The 20,804-nt window shown below is 33.3% G+C and overlaps 2 protein-coding genes and 1 long non-coding RNA gene across 4 annotated transcripts; 2 read left to right on the forward strand and 1 right to left on the reverse strand.

The window, feature by feature from the left end:
* The first annotated feature begins 417 nt into the window (after window positions 1-417).
* LOC109001564 lies at window positions 418-3,632 on the forward strand. The gene is made up of 3 exons (XR_001997891.2): window positions 418-733; window positions 1,511-1,615; window positions 3,393-3,632. It is a non-coding gene; the product is annotated as an uncharacterized LOC109001564 (long non-coding RNA).
* A 4,397-nt stretch (window positions 3,633-8,029) lies between these two features.
* Window positions 8,030-9,539, forward strand: LOC109001586 (1-aminocyclopropane-1-carboxylate oxidase homolog 4-like). Its single transcript, XM_018978940.2, has 2 exons — window positions 8,030-8,983; window positions 9,190-9,539. Exons 1-2 carry the CDS (start codon window positions 8,126-8,128, stop codon window positions 9,466-9,468), a joined length of 1,137 nt encoding a protein of 378 aa, XP_018834485.1. The 5' UTR covers window positions 8,030-8,125; the 3' UTR covers window positions 9,469-9,539.
* A 1,504-nt stretch (window positions 9,540-11,043) lies between these two features.
* On the reverse strand, window positions 11,044-18,577 carry LOC109001584 (cyclin-dependent kinase C-1-like). 2 transcript variants are annotated; one of them, XM_018978939.1, is made up of 13 exons: window positions 18,320-18,423; window positions 16,184-16,344; window positions 15,987-16,068; window positions 15,756-15,846; window positions 15,619-15,648; window positions 15,335-15,444; window positions 15,170-15,242; window positions 14,917-15,037; window positions 14,626-14,743; window positions 13,041-13,180; window positions 12,865-12,922; window positions 12,179-12,249; window positions 11,044-11,886 (listed from the first exon to the last, which is right to left on the reverse strand). In XM_018978939.1, exons 3-13 carry the CDS (start codon window positions 16,056-16,058, stop codon window positions 11,340-11,342), a joined length of 1,431 nt encoding a protein of 476 aa, XP_018834484.1. In that variant the 5' UTR covers window positions 16,059-16,068; window positions 16,184-16,344; window positions 18,320-18,423; the 3' UTR covers window positions 11,044-11,339. The 2 variants fall into 2 exon arrangements, with proteins under 2 accessions (XP_018834484.1, XP_018834483.1); XM_018978938.2 differs by lacking the exon at window positions 16,184-16,344 and having other exon boundaries at window positions 18,320-18,577.
* Between the last annotated feature and the right edge of the window lie 2,227 nt (window positions 18,578-20,804).

The following is a 20,804-nucleotide window of genomic DNA, read 5'->3' on the forward strand; positions in this document are numbered from 1 at the left end:
TCAATTATAATGATTTGGAGTTATCACTATTGCTGTTTTTATTAATGGTATCAGTTAGATGAGATTGACTGAAGAGACACTCTAATTTTTAAATTAATTAATAATAATATAATATTATTATCATGAGAATTATAATTAACAAGTTGGACGATAATTATACCAATTAAATAAATAAAATCACGTGACAAGCAATGACTGACATAAAATGACATGTATTATTAGTGAAAGAGAAATCAAACAAGTATATATTCACAAGAAGTAATGACCGACATATTATTTAGGCGGGAAATGACTTTAAGTACATATCACGTGACAAACAAGAAGTAATGGCTAACATAATGTTTGGGTGGGAAATGACTTTAACAAGTACAATTCATAAAAAGCATTTATAACATATTCAGGCATTAAGCATATCTTCTACATCTTTTTCCGTCTCTCTCTCTCACTCTCACTCTCACTCGCATTCTTTTATTTCTTTTTTTCACTTTTATTCTTCTCCTTCTCTCATATATTTCTTGCTGTCTGATATCTTCCTCGATTTCTATTAAATAATCTTCTCATCTCCCTCACTCTCGCTCACTCTTTCTTCTTTCTTTCTTTTTCTTACTTTTCTTCATCTTCCCGTCTCTATCTCTCTATCTACCTCCCGTAAGCCCACTCTCACTTCTCATATTTTTGGCCACATTTGCTCTTTGCAGCTGTCTATATTTTTGTTTCCATCGGGGATCTGCAGGTAAATAAAGAGATATTTCCTACAGATCTAAGTTGATCTGGATTTTTTTAACACGTTTTATTTCTATTTTTTTTCTATAGATCTGAACAGCTTTAAAGATGTGAAAGATCAAGTGTTCTTCTTATTTTCAGATCATAAGTGTTCTAAAGATCAAGTGGATTTTTTTAACTCGTTTTATTGATATATTTTCTATAGATCCGAACATCTTTAAAGCTGTTCAAGCTGTTCATATTTTCTATAGATCTATTTTCAGATCTTAGTGTTCTTATTATTTTTTTTCTCTTGATCTTTATTTTTTTTTCTCTTTCACTTATTTTTTTGTGCTTTACTATCGGGTTATTTTGTTTTTCATATATGTGGAGATTTTTTTTTTTTCGGTGTAGGCAAATGAAGAAACCCTTTACTTACAGATCTACTTGAAAGATTTTTTTTCTTCAGTAGATTTGAAAGAATTTTTTTTCCAACTTTTTTTGTTGTAATCTGAACAGATCTTCATATATTTGAAGAGATCTTGTTCAGATCTTAGTGTTATTTTTTTTTCTTTCACTAATTTTGTTGTACTTTCCTATAGGGTTATTTTGTTTTTCATATGTGGAGATTATTTTTTTTTTTCGGTGTTAGAGAATGAAGAAACCCTTTTCATTCCTTATATATTTGAGTAGATCTGAAAGAATTTTTTAACTTTTTTTTTTGGTTGTTGTTGTAATTGGTCACGTTGATGGGATTGGGTTCATTTTCTAAGTTGGGGTAGTCTAACAGACAATTGTGTTTGTGCAGAGGAGAGTGTGATCTCTTACACGCCTGATCAGGTTTTGGTTAGCAACGGGGCCAAGCAGAGTATTCATCAAGCATTTGCTTGAAGTTTGTTCCCCCAGAGATGAGGTAAAGTACTGCATTATTAGTTTTGTATTTAATTTTTTCCATTTTATACAATTTGCTATCTTATTTCTTGAATATACACTTTGGTACAAGATTGCGTTTTGGGAATCTTCACTTTTTTTGTACTTGTTTAGCCGTCACTTCATTTAGGTTAAATTACTGAAAAGCTATTTGAAAGTACGTTTATACAAACCTGTTGAAATCTTAATTCTTCTAAATGTAAATAGCTTGACAATTTTGTAGTCTTAATTCCCCTAAATGTAGATAGCTTGACAATTCTGCATTCCGTATTAAACAAGCAAATAACTTGTTTAAGCTGTTCTTTCCAGATCACGTTTATTGGATGCTGAATGGATGTTTTTTTTCTTCTCTCATGCCTAGCTGTTTATGGTGTTGGTTTCTATAGATTGGTTACTGTGTGGATTTTTTTCTTCTGTTAAGTGTTGGGTTTGAACCAAACCAGTTTGATCTAAAGTATTTTTTTTTTTTGTTTGTATTTTTGTAGTAATTTTTGTTTGATTTCTCACTATATATTGTAAATAAGGTTACCTCTTGTAAATAAGATTATTACATAACCTCTTTTGTAGATAGGGCTTTCAGATGCATTTCTTTTATTTTTACTTGTCTGCCAATTTTTTTTGAAGTGCATTCACAGTTTCTTTTTGGTTTTGTATATTTAATATTGTGTTTGGTTTTTTGAACATGGTATAGTGTCTTTAAACACAAGACTAACGAAGCTAGAAACACAGTATCAAACAGAAAAATAATAAATTAAAAATAGAATAAAAAAATACAACATATGATTTTTTAAAGGCTTTTCTTTATCTCTATTATTGTATATTCTGTGTGAATACAATAGTTTTCTCTAACAAAATATCAACAAAGCGAGAAAGAGAAAAACAATAAATGAAAAAGGGGAAAAATAAATACAAAATAAAAATATTATATACTTACAAAGATAAGAATCAGAAATGTCTAGCACTAAAAGTTTTCAATCAACAAGACCTGAAAACAAATCAGTAATCCAAAGAAAATACTAAGCATGGCAGTAACCAATGAACAAAAAACATGGAAGTAAAAAAATATTTACTCTAAATAACTAACAGAAAATATTACACTAAACAATCATGCACTTACAATGATCAAACACTAAAAAATTTTAGTTTTTGAAATCTGCTGGTAAGAACACCTTAGAAGAACTGGGAAAGAAGCTGAAAAGAACTCATCAGTAGAAGAAATCATCAGTAAAAATCAACAGTAAATATTAAAAATCAGTAAAAGGAAAAAAATAGAGGATAAGAGAAGAGACAGTAAAGAAGCTGAAAAGATGATCAGTACGTAAAAGAAAAAAATGGAGTATTAGAGAAGTAAAAAATACAGGATTTTTCAGAAAATTACCTGTAATGAGGAACAATATCTGGAACCAAACAAAGAACACTATGAAAATAGGAACTATCCTAAAGATGAACACAACATCATCTTTTAAAGTATGTTCCCTCTCTTTCTAGGCGTCCTCTTTCCAGACCTCTTATCTATCACCCATATCACCCATCAGATTGCTGTAAAGTAAGTAAAAGTTGTAAAACCAATCAAATCAGACATCAAATCAGAGATAAAAAGAAAATCTTCCAAATCAGATAGGAAGAAAAAGTCTTGAAATGAAGTATGCATATGGATTTTTTGTTCGGCACATGTTTTTTTTACAGTTTTTATTATTCATTCAGTTGTATTTTTTTAAATTAAAAATTTGACATATATTTTATTTTATTTTATTTTGTAGGGAAGCTCAATTTGGGGTATGAGACAAATATATTTGTCTTGGCAGAAGATTTTGACCGATTGTTTTACAATATTTTTTTAATGTTTCCTTCTTCTGTGGCGATTTTTTCTTTTTCTTTTTTATTATCATTTTTAATTATTTAAATATGTAAATCGGTATAATTATCTATATTCATGTATTGATTCAACCTACTGACACAAGTAATTTTTTTTCCTACTGACACAAGTAATTTCTTTCTCCTACTGATACAAGCAATTTCTTTCTACTGACTTTTTACTGACACAAGCAATTTCTTTCTACTGACTTTCTACTGACACAAGCAATTTCTTTCTACTGACACAAGCGTGTAGAGATTTCTAATAAAATTAATTTTTTTCTCATAATTAAAATATATTCTGACACAAGTAATTTTCTTTATAATTAAAATGATATACTGACAAAAGAAGATAATAAAAAAATTTATACCGGAAATATAAAATTACTGACATTTTATACTGATACAAGCATTTACTGACACAATTCATCCTTTTTCATAATTAAAATAATATATACTGATACATCTATATATAAAATGATATTAAAATAATAAAAAGGCATTTACGGACACAAAATATAAAAAGCAGTATACGTGTGACACAAGTAATTTTTTTCATAATTATAATGATATACTGACAAAAGAAGATAATAAAAAAATTTATACTGGAAATATAAAATTACTGACATTTTATACTGATACAAGCATTTACTGACACAATTTATCCTTTTTCATAATTAAAATAATATATACTGATACATCTATATATAAAAAGATATTAAAATAATAAAAAGACATTTACGGACACAAAATATAAAAAGCAGTATACGTGTTACACGGATGTCACACAGAAAAATAAGAAAAGTACTATTTATTACTGTTCATTTGAGATAGGCTCTTATATAAAGATGAACACAACATCATCTTTTAAAGTATGTTCCCTCTCTTTCTAGGCGTCCTCTTTCCAGACCTCTTATCTATCACCCATATGACCCATCAGATTGCTGTAAAGTAAGTAAAAGTTGTAAAACCAATCAAATCAGACATCAAATCAGATATAAAAAAAAAATCTTCCAAATCAGATAGGAAGAAAAAGTCTTGAAATGAAGTATGCATATGGATTTTTTGTTCGGCACATGTTTTTTTTACAGTTTTTTTTATTCACTCAGTTGTATTTTTTTAAATTAAAAATTTGACATATATTTTATTTTATTTTATTTTGTAGAGAAGCTCAATTTGGGGTATGAGACAAATATATTTGTCTTGGCAGAAGATTTTGACCGATTGTTTTATAATATTTTTTTAATGTTTCCTTCTTCTGTGGCGATTTTTTCTTTTCCTTTTTTATTATCATTTTTAATTATTTAAATATGTAAATCGGTATAATTATCTATATTCATGTATTGATTCAACCTACTGACACAAGTAATTTTTTTTCCTACTGACACAAGTAATTTCTTTCTCCTACTGATACAAGTAATTTCTTTCTACTGACTTTCTACTGACACAAGCAATTTCTTTCTACTGACTTTCTACTGACACAAGCAATTTCTTTCTACTGACACAAGCGTGTAGAGATTTCTAATAAAATTAATTTTTTTCTCATAATTAAAATATATTCTGACACAAGTAATTTTCTTTATAATTAAAATGATATACTGACAAAAGAAGATAATAAAAAAATTTATACCGGAAATATAAAATTACTGACATTTTATACTGATACAAGCATTTACTGACACAATTCATCCTTTTTCATAATTAAAATAATATATACTGATACATCTATATATAAAATGATATTAAAATAATAAAAAGGCATTTACGGACACAAAATATAAAAAGCAGTATACGTGTGACACAAGTAATTTTTTTCATAATTATAATGATATACTGACAAAAGAAGATAATAAAAAAATTTATACTGGAAATATAAAATTACTGACATTTTATACTGATACAAGCATTTACTGACACAATTTATCCTTTTTCATAATTAAAATAATATATACTGATACATCTATATATAAAAAGATATTAAAATAATAAAAAGATATTTACGGACACAAAATATAAAAAGCAGTATACGTGTTACACGGATGTCACGCAGAAAAATAAGAAAAGTACTATTTATTATTGTTCATTTGAGATAGGCTCTTATATAAAGATGAACACAACATCATCTTTTAAAGTATGTTCCCTCTCTTTCTAGGCGTCCTCTTCCCAGACCTCTTATCTATCACCCATATCACCCATCAGATTGCTGTAAAGTAAGTAAAAGTTGTAAAACCAATCAAATCAGACATCAAATCAGAGATAAAAAGAAAATCTTCCAAATCAGATAGGAAGAAAAAGTCTTGAAATGAAGTATGCATATGGATTTTTTGTTCGGCACATGTTTTTTTTATAGTTTTTTTTATTCACTCAGTTGTATTTTTTTAAATTAAAAATTTGACATATATTTTATTTTATTTTATTTTGTAGAGAAGCTCAATTTGGGGTATGAGACAAATATATTTGTCTTGGCAGAAGATTTTGACCGATTGTTTTACAATATTTTTTTAATGTTTCCTTCTTCTGTGGCGATTTTTTCTTTTCCTTTTTTATTATCATTTTTAATTATTTAAATATGTAAATCGGTATAATTATCTATATTCATGTATTGATTCAACCTACTGACACAAGTAATTTTTTTTCCTACTGACACAAGTAATTTCTTTCTCCTACTGATACAAGCAATTTCTTTCTACTGACTTTCTACTGACACAAGCAATTTCTTTCTACTGACACAAGCGTGTAGAGATTTCTAATAAAATTAATTTTTTTCTCATAATTAAAATATATTCTGACACAAGTAATTTTCTTTATAATTAAAATGATATACTGACAAAAGAAGATAAGAAAAAAATTTATACCGGAAATATAAAATTACTGACATTTTATACTGATACAAGCATTTACTGACACAATTCATCCTTTTTCATAATTAAAATAATATATACTGATACATCTATATATAAAATGATATTAAAATAATAAAAAGGCATTTACGGACACAAAATATAAAAAGCAGTATACGTGTGACACAAGTAATTTTTTTCATAATTATAATGATATACTGACAAAAGAAGATAATAAAAAAATTTATACTGGAAATATAAAATTACTGACATTTTATACTGATACAAGCATTTACTGACACAATTTATCCTTTTTCATAATTAAAATAATATATACTGATACATCTATATATAAAAAGATATTAAAATAATAAAAAGACATTTACGGACACAAAATATAAAAAGCAGTATACGTGTTACACGGATGTCACACAGAAAAATAAGAAAAGTACTATTTATTACTGTTCATTTGAGATAGGCTCTTATATAAAGATGAACACAACATCATCTTTTAAAGTATGTTCCCTCTCTTTCTAGGCGTCCTCTTTCCAGACCTCTTATCTATCACCCATATCACCCATCAGATTGCTGTAAAGTAAATAAAAGTTGGAAAACCAATCAAATCAGACATCAAATCAGAGATAAAAAGAAAATCTTCCAAATCAGATAGGAAGAAAAAGTCTTGATATGAAGTATGCATATGGATTTTTTGTTCGGCACATGTTTTTTTTACAGTTTTTTTTATTCACTCAGTTGTATTTTTTTAAATTAAAAATTTGACATATATTTTATTTTATTTTATTTTGTAGGGAAGCTCAATTTGGGGTATGAGACAAATATATTTGTCTTGGCAGAAGATTTTGACCGATTGTTTTACAATATTTTTTTAATGTTTCCTTCTTCTGTGGCGATTTTTTCTTTTTCTTTTTTATTATCATTTTTAATTATTTAAATATGTAAATCGGTATAATTATCTATATTCATGTATTGATTCAACCTACTGACACAAGTAATTTTTTTCCTACTGACACAAGTAATTTCTTTCTCCTACTGACACAAGCAATTTCTTTCTACTGACACAAGCGTGTAGAGATTTCTAATAAAATTAATTTTTTTCTCATAATTAAAATATATTCTGACACAAGTAATTTTCTTTATAATTAAAATGATATACTGACAAAAGAAGATAAGAAAAAAATTTATACCGGAAATATAAAATTACTGACATTTTATACTGATACTAGCATTTACTGACACAATTCATCCTTTTTCATAATTAAAATAATATATACTGATACATCTATATATAAAATGATATTAAAATAATAAAAAGGCATTTACGGACACAAAATATAAAAAGCAGTATACGTGTGACACAAGTAATTTTTTTCATAATTATAATGATATACTGACAAAAGAAGATAATAAAAAAATTTATACTGGAAATATAAAATTACTGACATTTTATACTGATACAAGCATTTACTGACACAATTTATCCTTTTTCATAATTAAAATAATATATACTGATACATCTATATATAAAAAGATATTAAAATAATAAAAAGATATTTACGGATACAAAATATAAAAAGCAGTATACGTGTTACACGGATGTCACACAGAAAAATAAAAAAAATACTATTTATTACTGTTCATTTGAGATAAGCTCTTATATAATAGGGATAGATATACACATAAGCAGGCCATACATTGATACACAACAAAAATTATTCGGCTAGAAGTTGTACTCTATAGTTACTAACAGATACCCAAAAACAAACACATAATTGAAGCCCATGGCAGACGTCGACGCTGGTGCTACTCCCGCATACGACCGTATGAAAGAAGTCAAGGAATTCGACGAATCCAAGGTGGGTGTCAAGGGACTCGCCGACTCCGGCATCACCTCAATCCCCCGCTTCTTCGTTCACCCACCTGAGACTATCTCCGACCTCAAGAAACCCTCTCAAGCTTGCACCACAAAAAGCATACCGGTAATCGATCTAGCCCATTTGAAGTATTCCCCCCTCGAACAACAGAAACTTGTTGCTGAAATCAAAGAAGCAACGGCCACATGGGGCTTCTTCCAAGTGATCAACCATGGCGTACCGGTCTCCGTCCTCGACGAAACGATAAACGCGATCGGAGCCTTCCACGACCAGCCTCAGGAGGTCAGGGCCAAGCACTATAAGCGTCAAGATTCGCATGGTGTCATGTATGCGACCAACAACGACTTGTACCGAGCCAAGGCAGCCACCTGGCATGACACCCTCGCGGTGTGGTTGTCCCCAGAGAAAGTACGAGCAAAGGAGGAGGAAATCCCGGAGATCTGTAGGAAGGAGGTGCTCGCATGGGAATCGCATGCAACAAAGGTGGCTGAGGCTTTGCTCGAGTTATTGTCTGAAGGGTTGGGAGTGGAGGCTGGAAGGTTCAAGGAGCTGGGGTTTTTGGCCCGTAAACTGCTCGTCGGCCACTGCTATCCGTACTGTCCACGCCCGGATCTGACCGTGGGGATCACATCTCACACAGATTCTGGGTTGACAGTGTTGTTGCAGAACCAGGTGGCGGGATTGCAAGTAAAGCATGGCGATGAGTGGGTGAATGTGAAACCCATCCCTGGAGCTTTGACCATCAACATTGGAGACTTCATCCAAGTAAATATCTCATTTCCGTAACTCAGTCACAAAAACATGTTTGTTCATTTCATCAATGAACTGATCTAATAATTTCTTGAGCAAACTCTCGCTTAAATTCACAACATGCATCATGCATATTTGTTAAAGGTTTTCTCGTGCAGGGCGGTTCTTAAAACTTGAAGAAATATATATATTTGAGCTAGATTTCTATATATATCTGGCAGATAATCTCCAACGACAATTACACAAGCGTGGAGCATCGTGTTTTGGCTAATCCATGCAAGGACCCTCGAATCTCAGTAGTGATATTTTTTAACGTGGGGAATCGGGGCGATTCCGAGTACTTTGGACCACTGGAAGAACTAGTATCTGCAGAAAAACCGCGTCTTTACCGGAAATTTACAGTGCAGGAGTCCCAAAAAAACTTTCTCAGCAAGGGATTGGATAGCAAGTCTATCATTGAGCAATTCAAGCTACCGAGAGAAGCGGAAAAGTCGGCATGATTTTCTACCTTTACGTACTTGTTTTTCTAAAGTTGTTATGTACCTATGCAATTATAATGAAATGGAGTGACGCATCCTCTATGTTATTAAACATAAAAAAGGCACTCTTAAGTGTTTGTGAAAAATTCTCTTCATGAAACAGAGTGCAACACTTTGCTGCACAGAATTCTTCTTGTTTTTACACACTAGTCATATACAGTACTCAGAGTATCACTTTATACTACAAGTACTGACAACTCAGAATATTCCTCCTAATAAGCATATAACACCTGTTCATAAATTGTTACAAAGCAGTGTACTGAACGTTATAGAGTGGCTTGACAGTGTAGCTGTTTATTCTGAGTTGCACTCCTTTCCACTATCATCTGAGGAACAACTAGCAGTGTAGCTGTTCTGTTGAGTTGCACTCCTTTCGTTATCATCTGAGGAGTAGCTAGTTGTATAGCCCTTAATATATGTGATCAATTAATTTTCGAACATGATACCCTACAAATCAATCAATCTTTGGATTTGACACCATAGAAATAAGAGTCAGTGCTAAACACACAAAAGATTAGGGTGAACACGAATTGATACAACCGACCTCGTGACCCACGGCCTCGGGACAACTAACATTATTCTAGAAATAAGGGTGTATTAATGTACTACAATAATTCTTTTTATTATTTTTTTATAATCATATTTTATAACAAGAATATTCATATAAAATGATGTTTTTATAAGTTATTCTACACAAATGTCACTCAATTAAAATATAATTATATAAAATATTAAAAAATTGATCGTGTGTCTATCATTTTCCATCTCTAGAATAACCTATTATATGTCAAAATTAGGTAGGCTGATTGATCATGATCTGTCGGTCAGATAACCTTTATCTTGGCAACGTTTTTGGAACGCTAAGGCAGTAGTCATGATGTGCCAATAAAAAACAAATTAGGTAGAGACTTTTGACACTTTCTTCTTTTTATTAAGTGCTGAGAGCTTTATAGCCCCTTGCAACCTTCATGATTAGGCATCTAATAATCTATAAAAAAATTTATCTCAACTCATTATTATAATTTTTTAAAATTTTAATATAAAATATAATAAATAATTTAATTTTTTTAAATCTTAAAATAATAATAATATTAAAAAAATAATATTTTAATAATATTTTATCATCTCAATTCAACTCAACTCACTTTAACATCTAAACACAATGGACATTCTCATTTACAAAAGACTCACAAGCCTTGTGCATTTGAGACTTATCTCTAAAATTACTTTTTTTTTTTTTTCCAACTTCTCAATCTAGTGGTGCCTCTTCCCTAAAAGGAACTATGCATGGAGAGCAACATTGACTGTAGGATTAACCATAAGTTTAAATAAATAGATACATCGGGCTTTAAATAAAAACGACGGCTTCATTTTATATATTGACTAGACGGGTTTGAAACGGCTAAGGTCCAATACCACCCCACCCTCCATTCTTTCCCCATAACGTGTAAGTAAAGGATCTCTGACAGAAATCTTGCTGAAAAGTAAAAACTGCAACGGACTCTGCGAAGGAAAAGAAATTCATAAGAGAAGAAATGGAAAAAACACAGTTTGATATATTGTCTTATAAAACAGCCGGTGGAAAAATAATGTCATACAAATTTACTTCTCTATAATTCTCACCATCTTTACAGCTTCATGGAAAGAGGGAATATGAAAATCTCCCCAAAGAAAACTATATACATCATTTAAGCTTAAGAAACAATTAATGACTAACCAAATGCGTTCTAGACATCACACAAGTTGATCAAGTCTACCTTGGGCCATCTTCACCCTGGTTTCTATATTTCTACTGAACCATACCTATTCAGTTCAAATATCCTCTCGACTGTTTATTGCTGCCAACCATACTGTTGATTTCGGCTGCCACCCAACGGGTTCGGACCTCTACCACCAGCTGAACCTCCAAATTGACCACTTTGTGAATAATTTGGCGGGCCAACTCCGTAACCACTCGCAGCTCCCCTTTGACTGGGGGCAGGCATGCCACTCCCACCATACGGTGGTCCTCGTCCTTGCGATGGATATGGCCCACCACTGTAGCTTCCAACTTGGGCCCCGCGATTTTGGTTATAACCTCCTCCACTCTGATTTGCACTTGGAGGGTACCTATTTGGACCTCCAGGAGGGCCACGGGGCCTTCCATATTGGTTATGACTAGGTCCAGTAGACACGGGAGGCTGTGCATTGTTGATGGGATGATTAGGCCCATGCCAATGAGAAGGATGAGCCTGCCCAGTATGTTGTTGGATGGGAGGCAAACGGGCATGCTGCTGAGGGTGCTGCAATTTCTGTCGCTTTGCTGTCTCTTCATTTTGACGTTGCTGCTGCCTTTTTTTCTTTGTCTGAAACTCATGTGATGATTCATACTTGGGCAGGCTACATGATCCAAATATAGACATGGTCCAACATATTATAAGACTAAGAAAGAGACTACATCTGTTTGATAAGCAGAAATCTGGAAATTCCTTGAGGAGTTCGGGTACAAAGGGACATGTCTATGCAAGCATGAGAAAAGATAAAAAACAATTGTTTGCCCCGGGTGGCATATCACAAATGCCTATACATTTGGGGGACAAGGCTGTTCTCTGCATTACTTTTTTATTTGAATGAAATATATCAAGTTATCTTAGAACTCCTATGAGGTAATTTAAAGATGGGGGAATCATACCTCTTAGGGTCGCAAGGTAAAGGATCATTCCAGAAATACTCAGCAACTAGGGCATCCTGAGCAGATATTCTCTACATAAACAAAGGATCATTAATATAGAAGGAAACACAGGGAGGCAAGAAGCACAATAAGGTAATAGTAAGGTGTTACTCATTAATAGAGAAGGAAACACGGACGTGAGAAGCACAATAAAGGTAACAGTGAGGTGCTTGTTACATATATTATTTAGCATGTCGGGAATAGCTGGCTTCCTTATCCCAGTACTAGTGAACACAGAATCGGTACTGATATTCTTCCTCTAGGATTTATACCTATATCTACTTTATAAGCATGCTCAACCCATGAATAGAATACAAAAAACTTTGAGACCATTCTCAGAGAAAAGATAAAATGGCTAAGCTGTATGATTCTATAATAATGTTTCCATCTGTTTTGATTGCATATTACTTGTGACTTGTCAATGTATGGTCACCATATATGTCAAAACAAATCCAAAAGCTTCAATGGGTCTATATGAAAGAACAATTTCAAGTACAATAAGGATTTTTAAGTCCCAAAATGAAAAGTGGTAAACAAATATTTGAAGAAAATGCGAAAAATTATATTGAAAATTAAATAGTATATATTTAAAACACCAGTAACTATAATGAGGTAAGAATCATGTCGTAATCCAGATTCATTGTTACCTTATCTGGGTTCAGTGTTAACATGCTGTCCAGCAAATCTAGTGCATGGCGGTCAAAACTGTAAACCAAATAAAATTACAAAAAATTGACTTAGAAAATAAGTATTCCAATAACTTCTAGCTGACTAATATTTACCATTATTCTTTTATGCAAAAGATAAATCCATGTTTACTTACTGTCTGAAAACCTCTCTGATACGTCTCTTCATGGGCCTTGATGGCTTGAAATTATTGTACCAAGGCATCTTTGAAACACCAGGCCAGTTGATCTCATCAGGTGATCCACAAAGCTCAAATATCTTGTTCAGTTGCTCAGGCTAGAACAATTATGAATTATTATTTTCAACAGGTATAAATCAAAAACTATTTATTTCAGAATAAGCGGACAGAGATGTGTAACGATATGTATCATCATTTAGGGAGAGTTTGGATCACAAACTCATCTCAACTCATCGCAACTCATCATTACAACTTTTTCAAATCCCAACACAAAATATAATAAATAATTCAACTTTTTTCAAATCCTAAAATAATAATAATATTAAAAAATAATATTCTAACAATCTTTTATCATCTCAACTCAACTCAACTCAACTTACTCCAACATCCAAACACATCCTTAATCTCATCTACAGTCACTTCTTTGAAGGTTTCTCAAAATTTTGCAATGTTCTAATAATTTTTCGTCTATGAACCAAAAACTTCATACTTCGTTTTGGTTTTTATTTTTTTTATCAGTAAAGAGGAACTTTCTTAATGATAAAAGTAAGCATAGCCCAACTTCATACTTAATTGTAATCAAGTCATCATTAACTGCAGCTTGAGTGTTTAGCTTTTTGAAACAATGAAAGGCTTAGCTGAATACAGATAAAAAAAGGCCCCAAGGATTAGCACTATGAATCCTTATCCAAAATGAGGTCATGAGATGTTAGCGGCTTAGGGCTGTAAAATTTATTATGTAATGGAGAATGAGTAGATCTCCACTCTAACTAGACTGTCATTTGGATTTGTCAGCATAGGTTTTTTTTTTGATAAGTTGTCAGCATAGCTTTTATAATAGAAAACCCAATCATTTAACCCAAGCTGAAGAAAAACAGTTCCAACATAAAAGGAAAATTTGTGGCTCTCTCATAAAACTTCTTTCCTCTCTCTTGTACACTGGAAATAGAGAAAACACACAAGGAGAATCTATGGCCCCATTCTAATATTAGAAGCCTTTTCCTCAGCTCATAAACCCCCAAGCTAATATGTGTTTTAAAAAATGTACTTTTGCCAAAATATTCTGGAATTTATTCTTCACAGTATAAATTACTGTTTGAAACTAGATCCCTTTTCTTGATTGACACTGGGTGTCCGGGAACAGCATCCTAACTAATCCTAGGGGTGTACAGGCCCTCGGCAAGGAGTTTCCTCGCAAGTGCACCTCGGGTAATTCAAGGAGAAAATCCCCCAATCCAATGGCCCCTAGAGATTGTTTGCACCCAAGGGGATTTGAACCTTAGACCTGGGGGGATTTGAAACTAGATCCCTGCCAAAAACAAATCTCTCAAGGAAAAAGGAAGAAAAGGAAAATTCAAGTTGAAAAGGCAGGTTGCTGCAATCCATAACTGCAATCCAAAAGTCATATTCACTCCCATTTTACACCACCAACGATACTGAATGCAAAACCAGAATAAGGCTGCATATGCACATCAGAACATGATTCTACATACCAATTATCAGACCCCAAAAAAAAAAAAAAAAAACTGTGAACATATCTAACCTCATTTTTCCCAGGCAAGATCGGTTTTCCATTCAAAAGCTCAGCAAAAATGCAACCAACAGACCACATATCAACAGCTGGACCATACTTTGTAGCTCCTAGCAGCAACTCTGGTGGCCTGCCCAAATCATACCAGTCTGAACCAACTAAATGGAAATTGGGATGCTCAAACAAATTAACGGAAAATGAGGATATTCTTGAAAATATCACGGGCTTGGTGTAGGGAGAATCACACTCACTGACTGAAATTAATTTTTTTTTTTTTATAAGTGACTGAAATTAAATATTTACCTATACCACAAAGTAATAACACGATTTGTAAGATTCCCAGTGTGGTCAGTAGAAAATGATCGTGCAAGCCCAAAGTCTGCTAGCTTCAAATTTCCCTCATTATCTATCAAAAGATTAGAACCTGCGAGAAAGGCATTAGTCAAACATAGGCCCCGATCACAAAAATGAAAAATAAAAAATAATTATAATAATAATAATTAACAGCAGTATGGAATAATATATTTCATTTTAACTGAAAACACAACAAAATCACCTTTAATGTCCCGATGAAGAACTTGATTAACATGACAATAATGGAGCCCAGTCAATAACTGCTTCATATAACACTGGATAAAGAAATATATATCAGTAAATTTGTATGCATTAGGTGTTTGGTTACAAAACGCATAAACTCCTTTCAATTTCAAACACAAATTACTTTGATCTGGGGAACTGTAAATCTCAGCCCAGGACGATCAGCAAGACCAGTCAAGTCATGGTCCATGTACTCAAAAACCATGTAGATGCCTCCCTTAAACTTATTACCATCTGTAGTTCCAACAAACATATAATGATGTTAGAAATTACCATCTATTCCAGACTTTAGGTACCAGGACACCTTTAAACCACATGTACAACCTTAAGGAAATGAGAGGGATGACAAGCAAGAAAAAGTAACTAATAGAACCAACTAATCTGGAAAGCATACAACAGCTCTCTCACCTTGATTCCCTTGCTCATCTGTCTCAGGACCTTGAAGACAAAGGCAAAATAGAGAAGGTATGAACAAAATCAGTTTAATATTGTTGTTGAGAATCTAATGAAGATGGAGTTCCTCAAAGCTGAGAAAATCAAAGTACCTGGAGAGGTCACAATCTCTTTCAGCTTAATAACGTTTTCGTGATGAAGCTTCTTCAAAATTTTAATTTCTCGAATGGCAGTTATAGGAAACTGCATAAAGCAAAACATGGCTGACAAATTATTCAAATAATCATGAATCTGTATGCTTCAGTGCACACACACCTCTATGTTCTTTGGTGGGCTATAATTGACATAGATAAGAAGAAATAGTAAATGGAATGAGAAATTACCCCTTCTTTTTCATTGTCCATGCGTATCTTTTTCAAAGCAACAATTTCCCCAGTTCTGATTTCTCTGGCCATGTAAACTTGACTGCAAAATCACACATGCTCAAATATTCAATTGATCCTCTAGCGCGTAGAGACAATAGAAAAAAACCTAGGAAACAAAATGAAAAACTTGAAAAATCTGTAATTGCCTTACACACCCTGTTGCGTCTCACAGAAAATATCATCAAAACTCCATTTTTTATCGACAAATATCAGGCTCATGGCCCCTCACCACAGCTATTTAAGTTACTATCAAAATCTTCAAAAGAAAAATGAGATAATCACGTATTGTGTCCAACTCCATTCATGTTTTCTTTGCCTGACCAACCAAAAAGAATATGTCATGTTTATAGTAACATAATCAGTTGTTGATACAGTTTTCAAAGCTGTGCTTCAAAAATGTGGCACCATCTAACTACTTCCTATAAGATGAATTCCATGTAAAATCCTAGTCCACATTGAGAATGTGAATAACTCACATGGTGGCTAGGTTATAAATGCAGTCATGTGTGCTAAGCCTCACATTAGCCGCTTACTAGGTGAAATTGAGCTATATAAGTTGTTGGTATTTTTTAATAGATTGTATTTGTTAGTAAGATTTTTTTTAATATTACCGTTGCTTTCCTTAGATTTTTTTGTTGAGAAAGTTTTAAACCAAATCATTCAAAGTGCCAACAATCTGATGAAAATCTTCAAGTTTGTTTTTAACAGGTATGAAAAAAGACAGCCGTTTGGTTTGTTTGGGTGGTTTTCTAGAATCTAGGAGTAAGACCTGCATTTACGGCACATGATGAGATCTGGAAAAACTACCAACGTATAGTATTTTGGAAAAAAAGGGGGGGCTTTAAGAAGATAGTAGTGGGGTGTACGAAAGATTGAGAAAAAAGTTAGAAGCTATCTTTTTGTCCACTATTGTACGTAAAGTGAGAGTTTTTACAAAGATAAAATAAGGTAGTGTTTAGAGATTATTGAGAATTTTTCAGACAATAGAGAGGTGTTATTTTTAGAGGAGTTTTGGGCTCAACCACGTGTGCAAAGTTGGTTTGAGCTATACGACGATCAGTGGGGCTGTTGTATCCTGGAGGAGACAAGTCAAGAGGAGGTCTGCTGCACCGGTTCAATTGAAAATTTACATACAGCAGAAGCATTGAATCTCCTTAAAGAGAGCGAGATTTTCGTGCCTCAGTCCAAGCTGGTTTCGTTTGAATTTTTCATTTCATTGTAACTTTTCATTTTATTACTGTGTATTTCCTAATATAAGTGATTCAGGGGAAGCTTCAAATTTATTAATCTTTTCGAGGTTATTACGCTAGGTCGTTACACTATGTTTGATCCCAATCAAGTGTGGCCAGAATTATCATTGCTGTGCTTCAGATGTGTGGCACCATCTAACTACTTCATATATGCTGTACTCTACATCTGGAAAGCACTAGTATCCCGTGAAAAATGGAAACAAGAACAATTCTAATGACCCCCGGGATTAGTTGGGACATTGTTCATGGACACCCAGTGCCAATCAAAAAAAAATCTAATCCCTTTATAGTTTTAATGCCCAAACCCTCCTAGAGAAGCAAAAGCCTTGGCAAAAAGTTGTAGTTACATTCATTAGGGATTGAGAAACAATGATCACTTTAAGTAGTAACTAATAGAATCCCACTACAAAAAGGAAAAAAACCCGAATGTTAAAGTCATAAGCAAATATTTTTGTTTTATTAAGTAATGAACTGATAAGCAAATAAATGAAACAAATAAAACCTTAAACCATACAAAAAAGAAGCCAATGAGGCTCAAAAATGAGAAATCGAGAATGCTTAAAGCTCTTTATAAGAAAAACCCACAATTTTTCCAAATAAGGGGGGCTTCAACCATCAAACAACGAGATAAACCCCAATGAATCAATTACCCAAACTAGTTTTTGCCACAAACAGCATCCCAATTGAAAAAATAAGATACGATCTCGCACACCTACAGAACTGACCAAAAAAATTATATCTTGTCGAGAAAACTATTCGTCTATAAAACTTGTTCCCACTATTAACTATGAACCCACCAAATAAAAATCCGAGAATCCTCAAAAAATCATTAGGTGACATATTTCAAATAAGAGAACCCGCGGGCCGCAACCCAAAAATAAACCACCACTGCCGGATCCACGACTCCAACTAAAAAAACAACCAAGGCAAAACTATCTCTCGCGTAAGAGAACGAACCAAGAATATAAGAAACAAATAAATCAACGACAAGAGAATTATGTGTGGAGATACTCATAAAAAAATACTGTGGAGGGGACAGACCCGTAGGTGCCTTCGCCGATTTGCTCCAATTTCTCGAAACAGTCGACGCTACGGGACCCCCATGAAGGGTACTCCTCCACGTTCAGCTGCCCTGGTCCAGCTACAGCCATCTCGCTCTATTGCTTCCCTTGCTCTCACTCCCGCTCGCTGGTCTCTTCCTTTTCTGGGAGGGAAAAACGCAGCGGCTGACTCTGCTCTCTCCGGGGTCTTTATTTTCTGTTCTTCTCGTTTTCGGAACCCTTAGTTCGATGAATAATCATACTGGATGACGTGTACGTTTGTTGATATGCTTTGAGCAATACTACTATACTACACAACCTTCGCCCACAATATTTTTAAAATTTTTAATATTTTTTTTAGTTTTTATTTTGAGTTTATTCTTTTTAAATTAATTCAATTCTTCTATTCATTATTTAAATATTAAATATTTGATAAAAAAAATTAAAAAATATGATGTGTGGAGGTTATGTAAATAGTAGAAGATTGTATAGGATTTTTTCAAATAATAAGAGATCTTCTAAGTAACAGCGGTGTACACATTGCACATCATACATGACTGTTTTATTATTATTATTATTATTATTATTATTATTATGATTATTATTATTATTATTATTATTAATGCAAAACGTGTGTTTTGCAAAAATTGTTGGTCAGTAGTGTTTTCTTCCCAATTTGAATTTTGCCCGTGAAAATCCTCGTCATCTTCCTTTGCCCACCCGTTAGAGATCCCGGTATTGTCCCTAACACTAAAGACCACAAGCTCGCCTTGGTGTGAATGATAACCGAGTAACCTTGCAAACTTGCTTGGTCTTTGGCCAATAATAGCACGTAGGATGGCGCAATGATGTATTCTTAAGTTGATGAAGGTTTAGTGTTTGATGATAATGAGTTCGGATGATCTAAGTGATGAATATGGATGTTTAATGCTAAGTGGAATGGCTTGAAGGTTGCCCTTGATGTTAGGGCTTCTTAGATGATGATTAGGGTTGATATGGTGAAATGTAGCTAGGGTTTTGTGTGGTGGCCAATGATGATTTCAAGATTGGAAGAGATTGACTATGGTTGGAGTCTTGGATGAGATGTTAGGGTTTGAGAATGATGTGGATGAGAGAGGCTAGGGTTTGGTGGCTAGGGTTGGCCGACTTTGGGGTTGGATAACCATTAATATTAGGGTGGTTCGGTTTTGGCAAGAGGATTCAGTCTTTGGTTGACTACGTCTATGGAAGGAGTTGAGAGATTTAAGGATTGGATTTAGGAGATGAGATAAAGTTTGAATGCATCTAAGGTTATTCCTTGAGTTTAGGGATTTGCTAGGATAAGATAAGGAATATAGGATTTGGATTTGAATATAGCAAGAGGATGGTGTCTTTGGTTGATTAGGTCTATAGAATGAGTTTAGAGATTTAAGGAATTGGATGAGTGATTGGAGTTTGGCTAGGATGGCAAGTCACTGGTTGACTAGAGAGATTTTAGGAAGAGCGATTTAAGGGATTGGTTGAGTGATTGGAGGGATGAAATGATTCTAGGGAAGTTCCTAGAATTAAGGGATGAGATTGGATTGAGTCAACTTTCCTTGAATTAAGGAAGTTGCCAAAGAGGTCTCTTGATGGACGGCTAGGGTTTGTGTGAGTGGATGGAGGCAAGACTCCTAAAATGAATGAATTACCTTCTAGAGATTTGAGGTAGACGGCTAGGGTTTTATGGATTGAAGACTTTGGTGTGGTCGAATATGCAAGTGGAGTATATGGACTAGGGTTTTATGAATATGAAAATATTTATGGGCAAGCCACTTATGATAAGTATGACTCACAACTAGGGCAAGTTGGATGATGGGAAGTGGCAATTTCGGCTAGGTCAATGAATATGATGGATGAAGGGTAATTATGGAATGTGGCCAATTATGGAAGGTAGGACAACACTAGAGTTGGCCGAGTAGTGTATGTGGGAAATATGGCTAGGGTTTTATGGAGGGGCGGCAAGGTAATTTATGGTAAGTGGACTAGGGCAAACACTATAGTGGGCAAGACTTAGTGTTTGGGTGGATCAAATGAATGCAAGGAAATATATGGATGAACAATATGGATGAGCACGTATGAACATTCAATAACACAATGATGAACAATTTCACCACCAAGTCAAGAATGCACAAAGATGAATTGACTCAACAAAAGAATATGAAAACTCTTTTTGGTTTATATGAATATTTAGATATGAAAGAAAGTGTATATGAACAAGATGAAAAATAAGAATAATGAGGATAATGGATGAATAAGATAGCACTGCAACTATTGATCCACGGATTGCACAATAGTTAAAATAAATCTCCTAGATTGATAAATTTGAAAATAACAAAGATAACACAATTTGGATTCACGAATTACACCAAGTTGAAAGAACAAGATAAGTTGAATCACACATATTCACGAATTGCAAGATGATGATTCTCTACTAGGGATTCACGAACTGCACCCAAGTAGCCCAA

This window comes from Juglans regia, chromosome 10 (assembly GCF_001411555.2).
Source record: "Juglans regia cultivar Chandler chromosome 10, Walnut 2.0, whole genome shotgun sequence".
In the NCBI taxonomy this organism is placed as follows: Eukaryota; Viridiplantae; Streptophyta; class Magnoliopsida; order Fagales; family Juglandaceae; genus Juglans; species Juglans regia.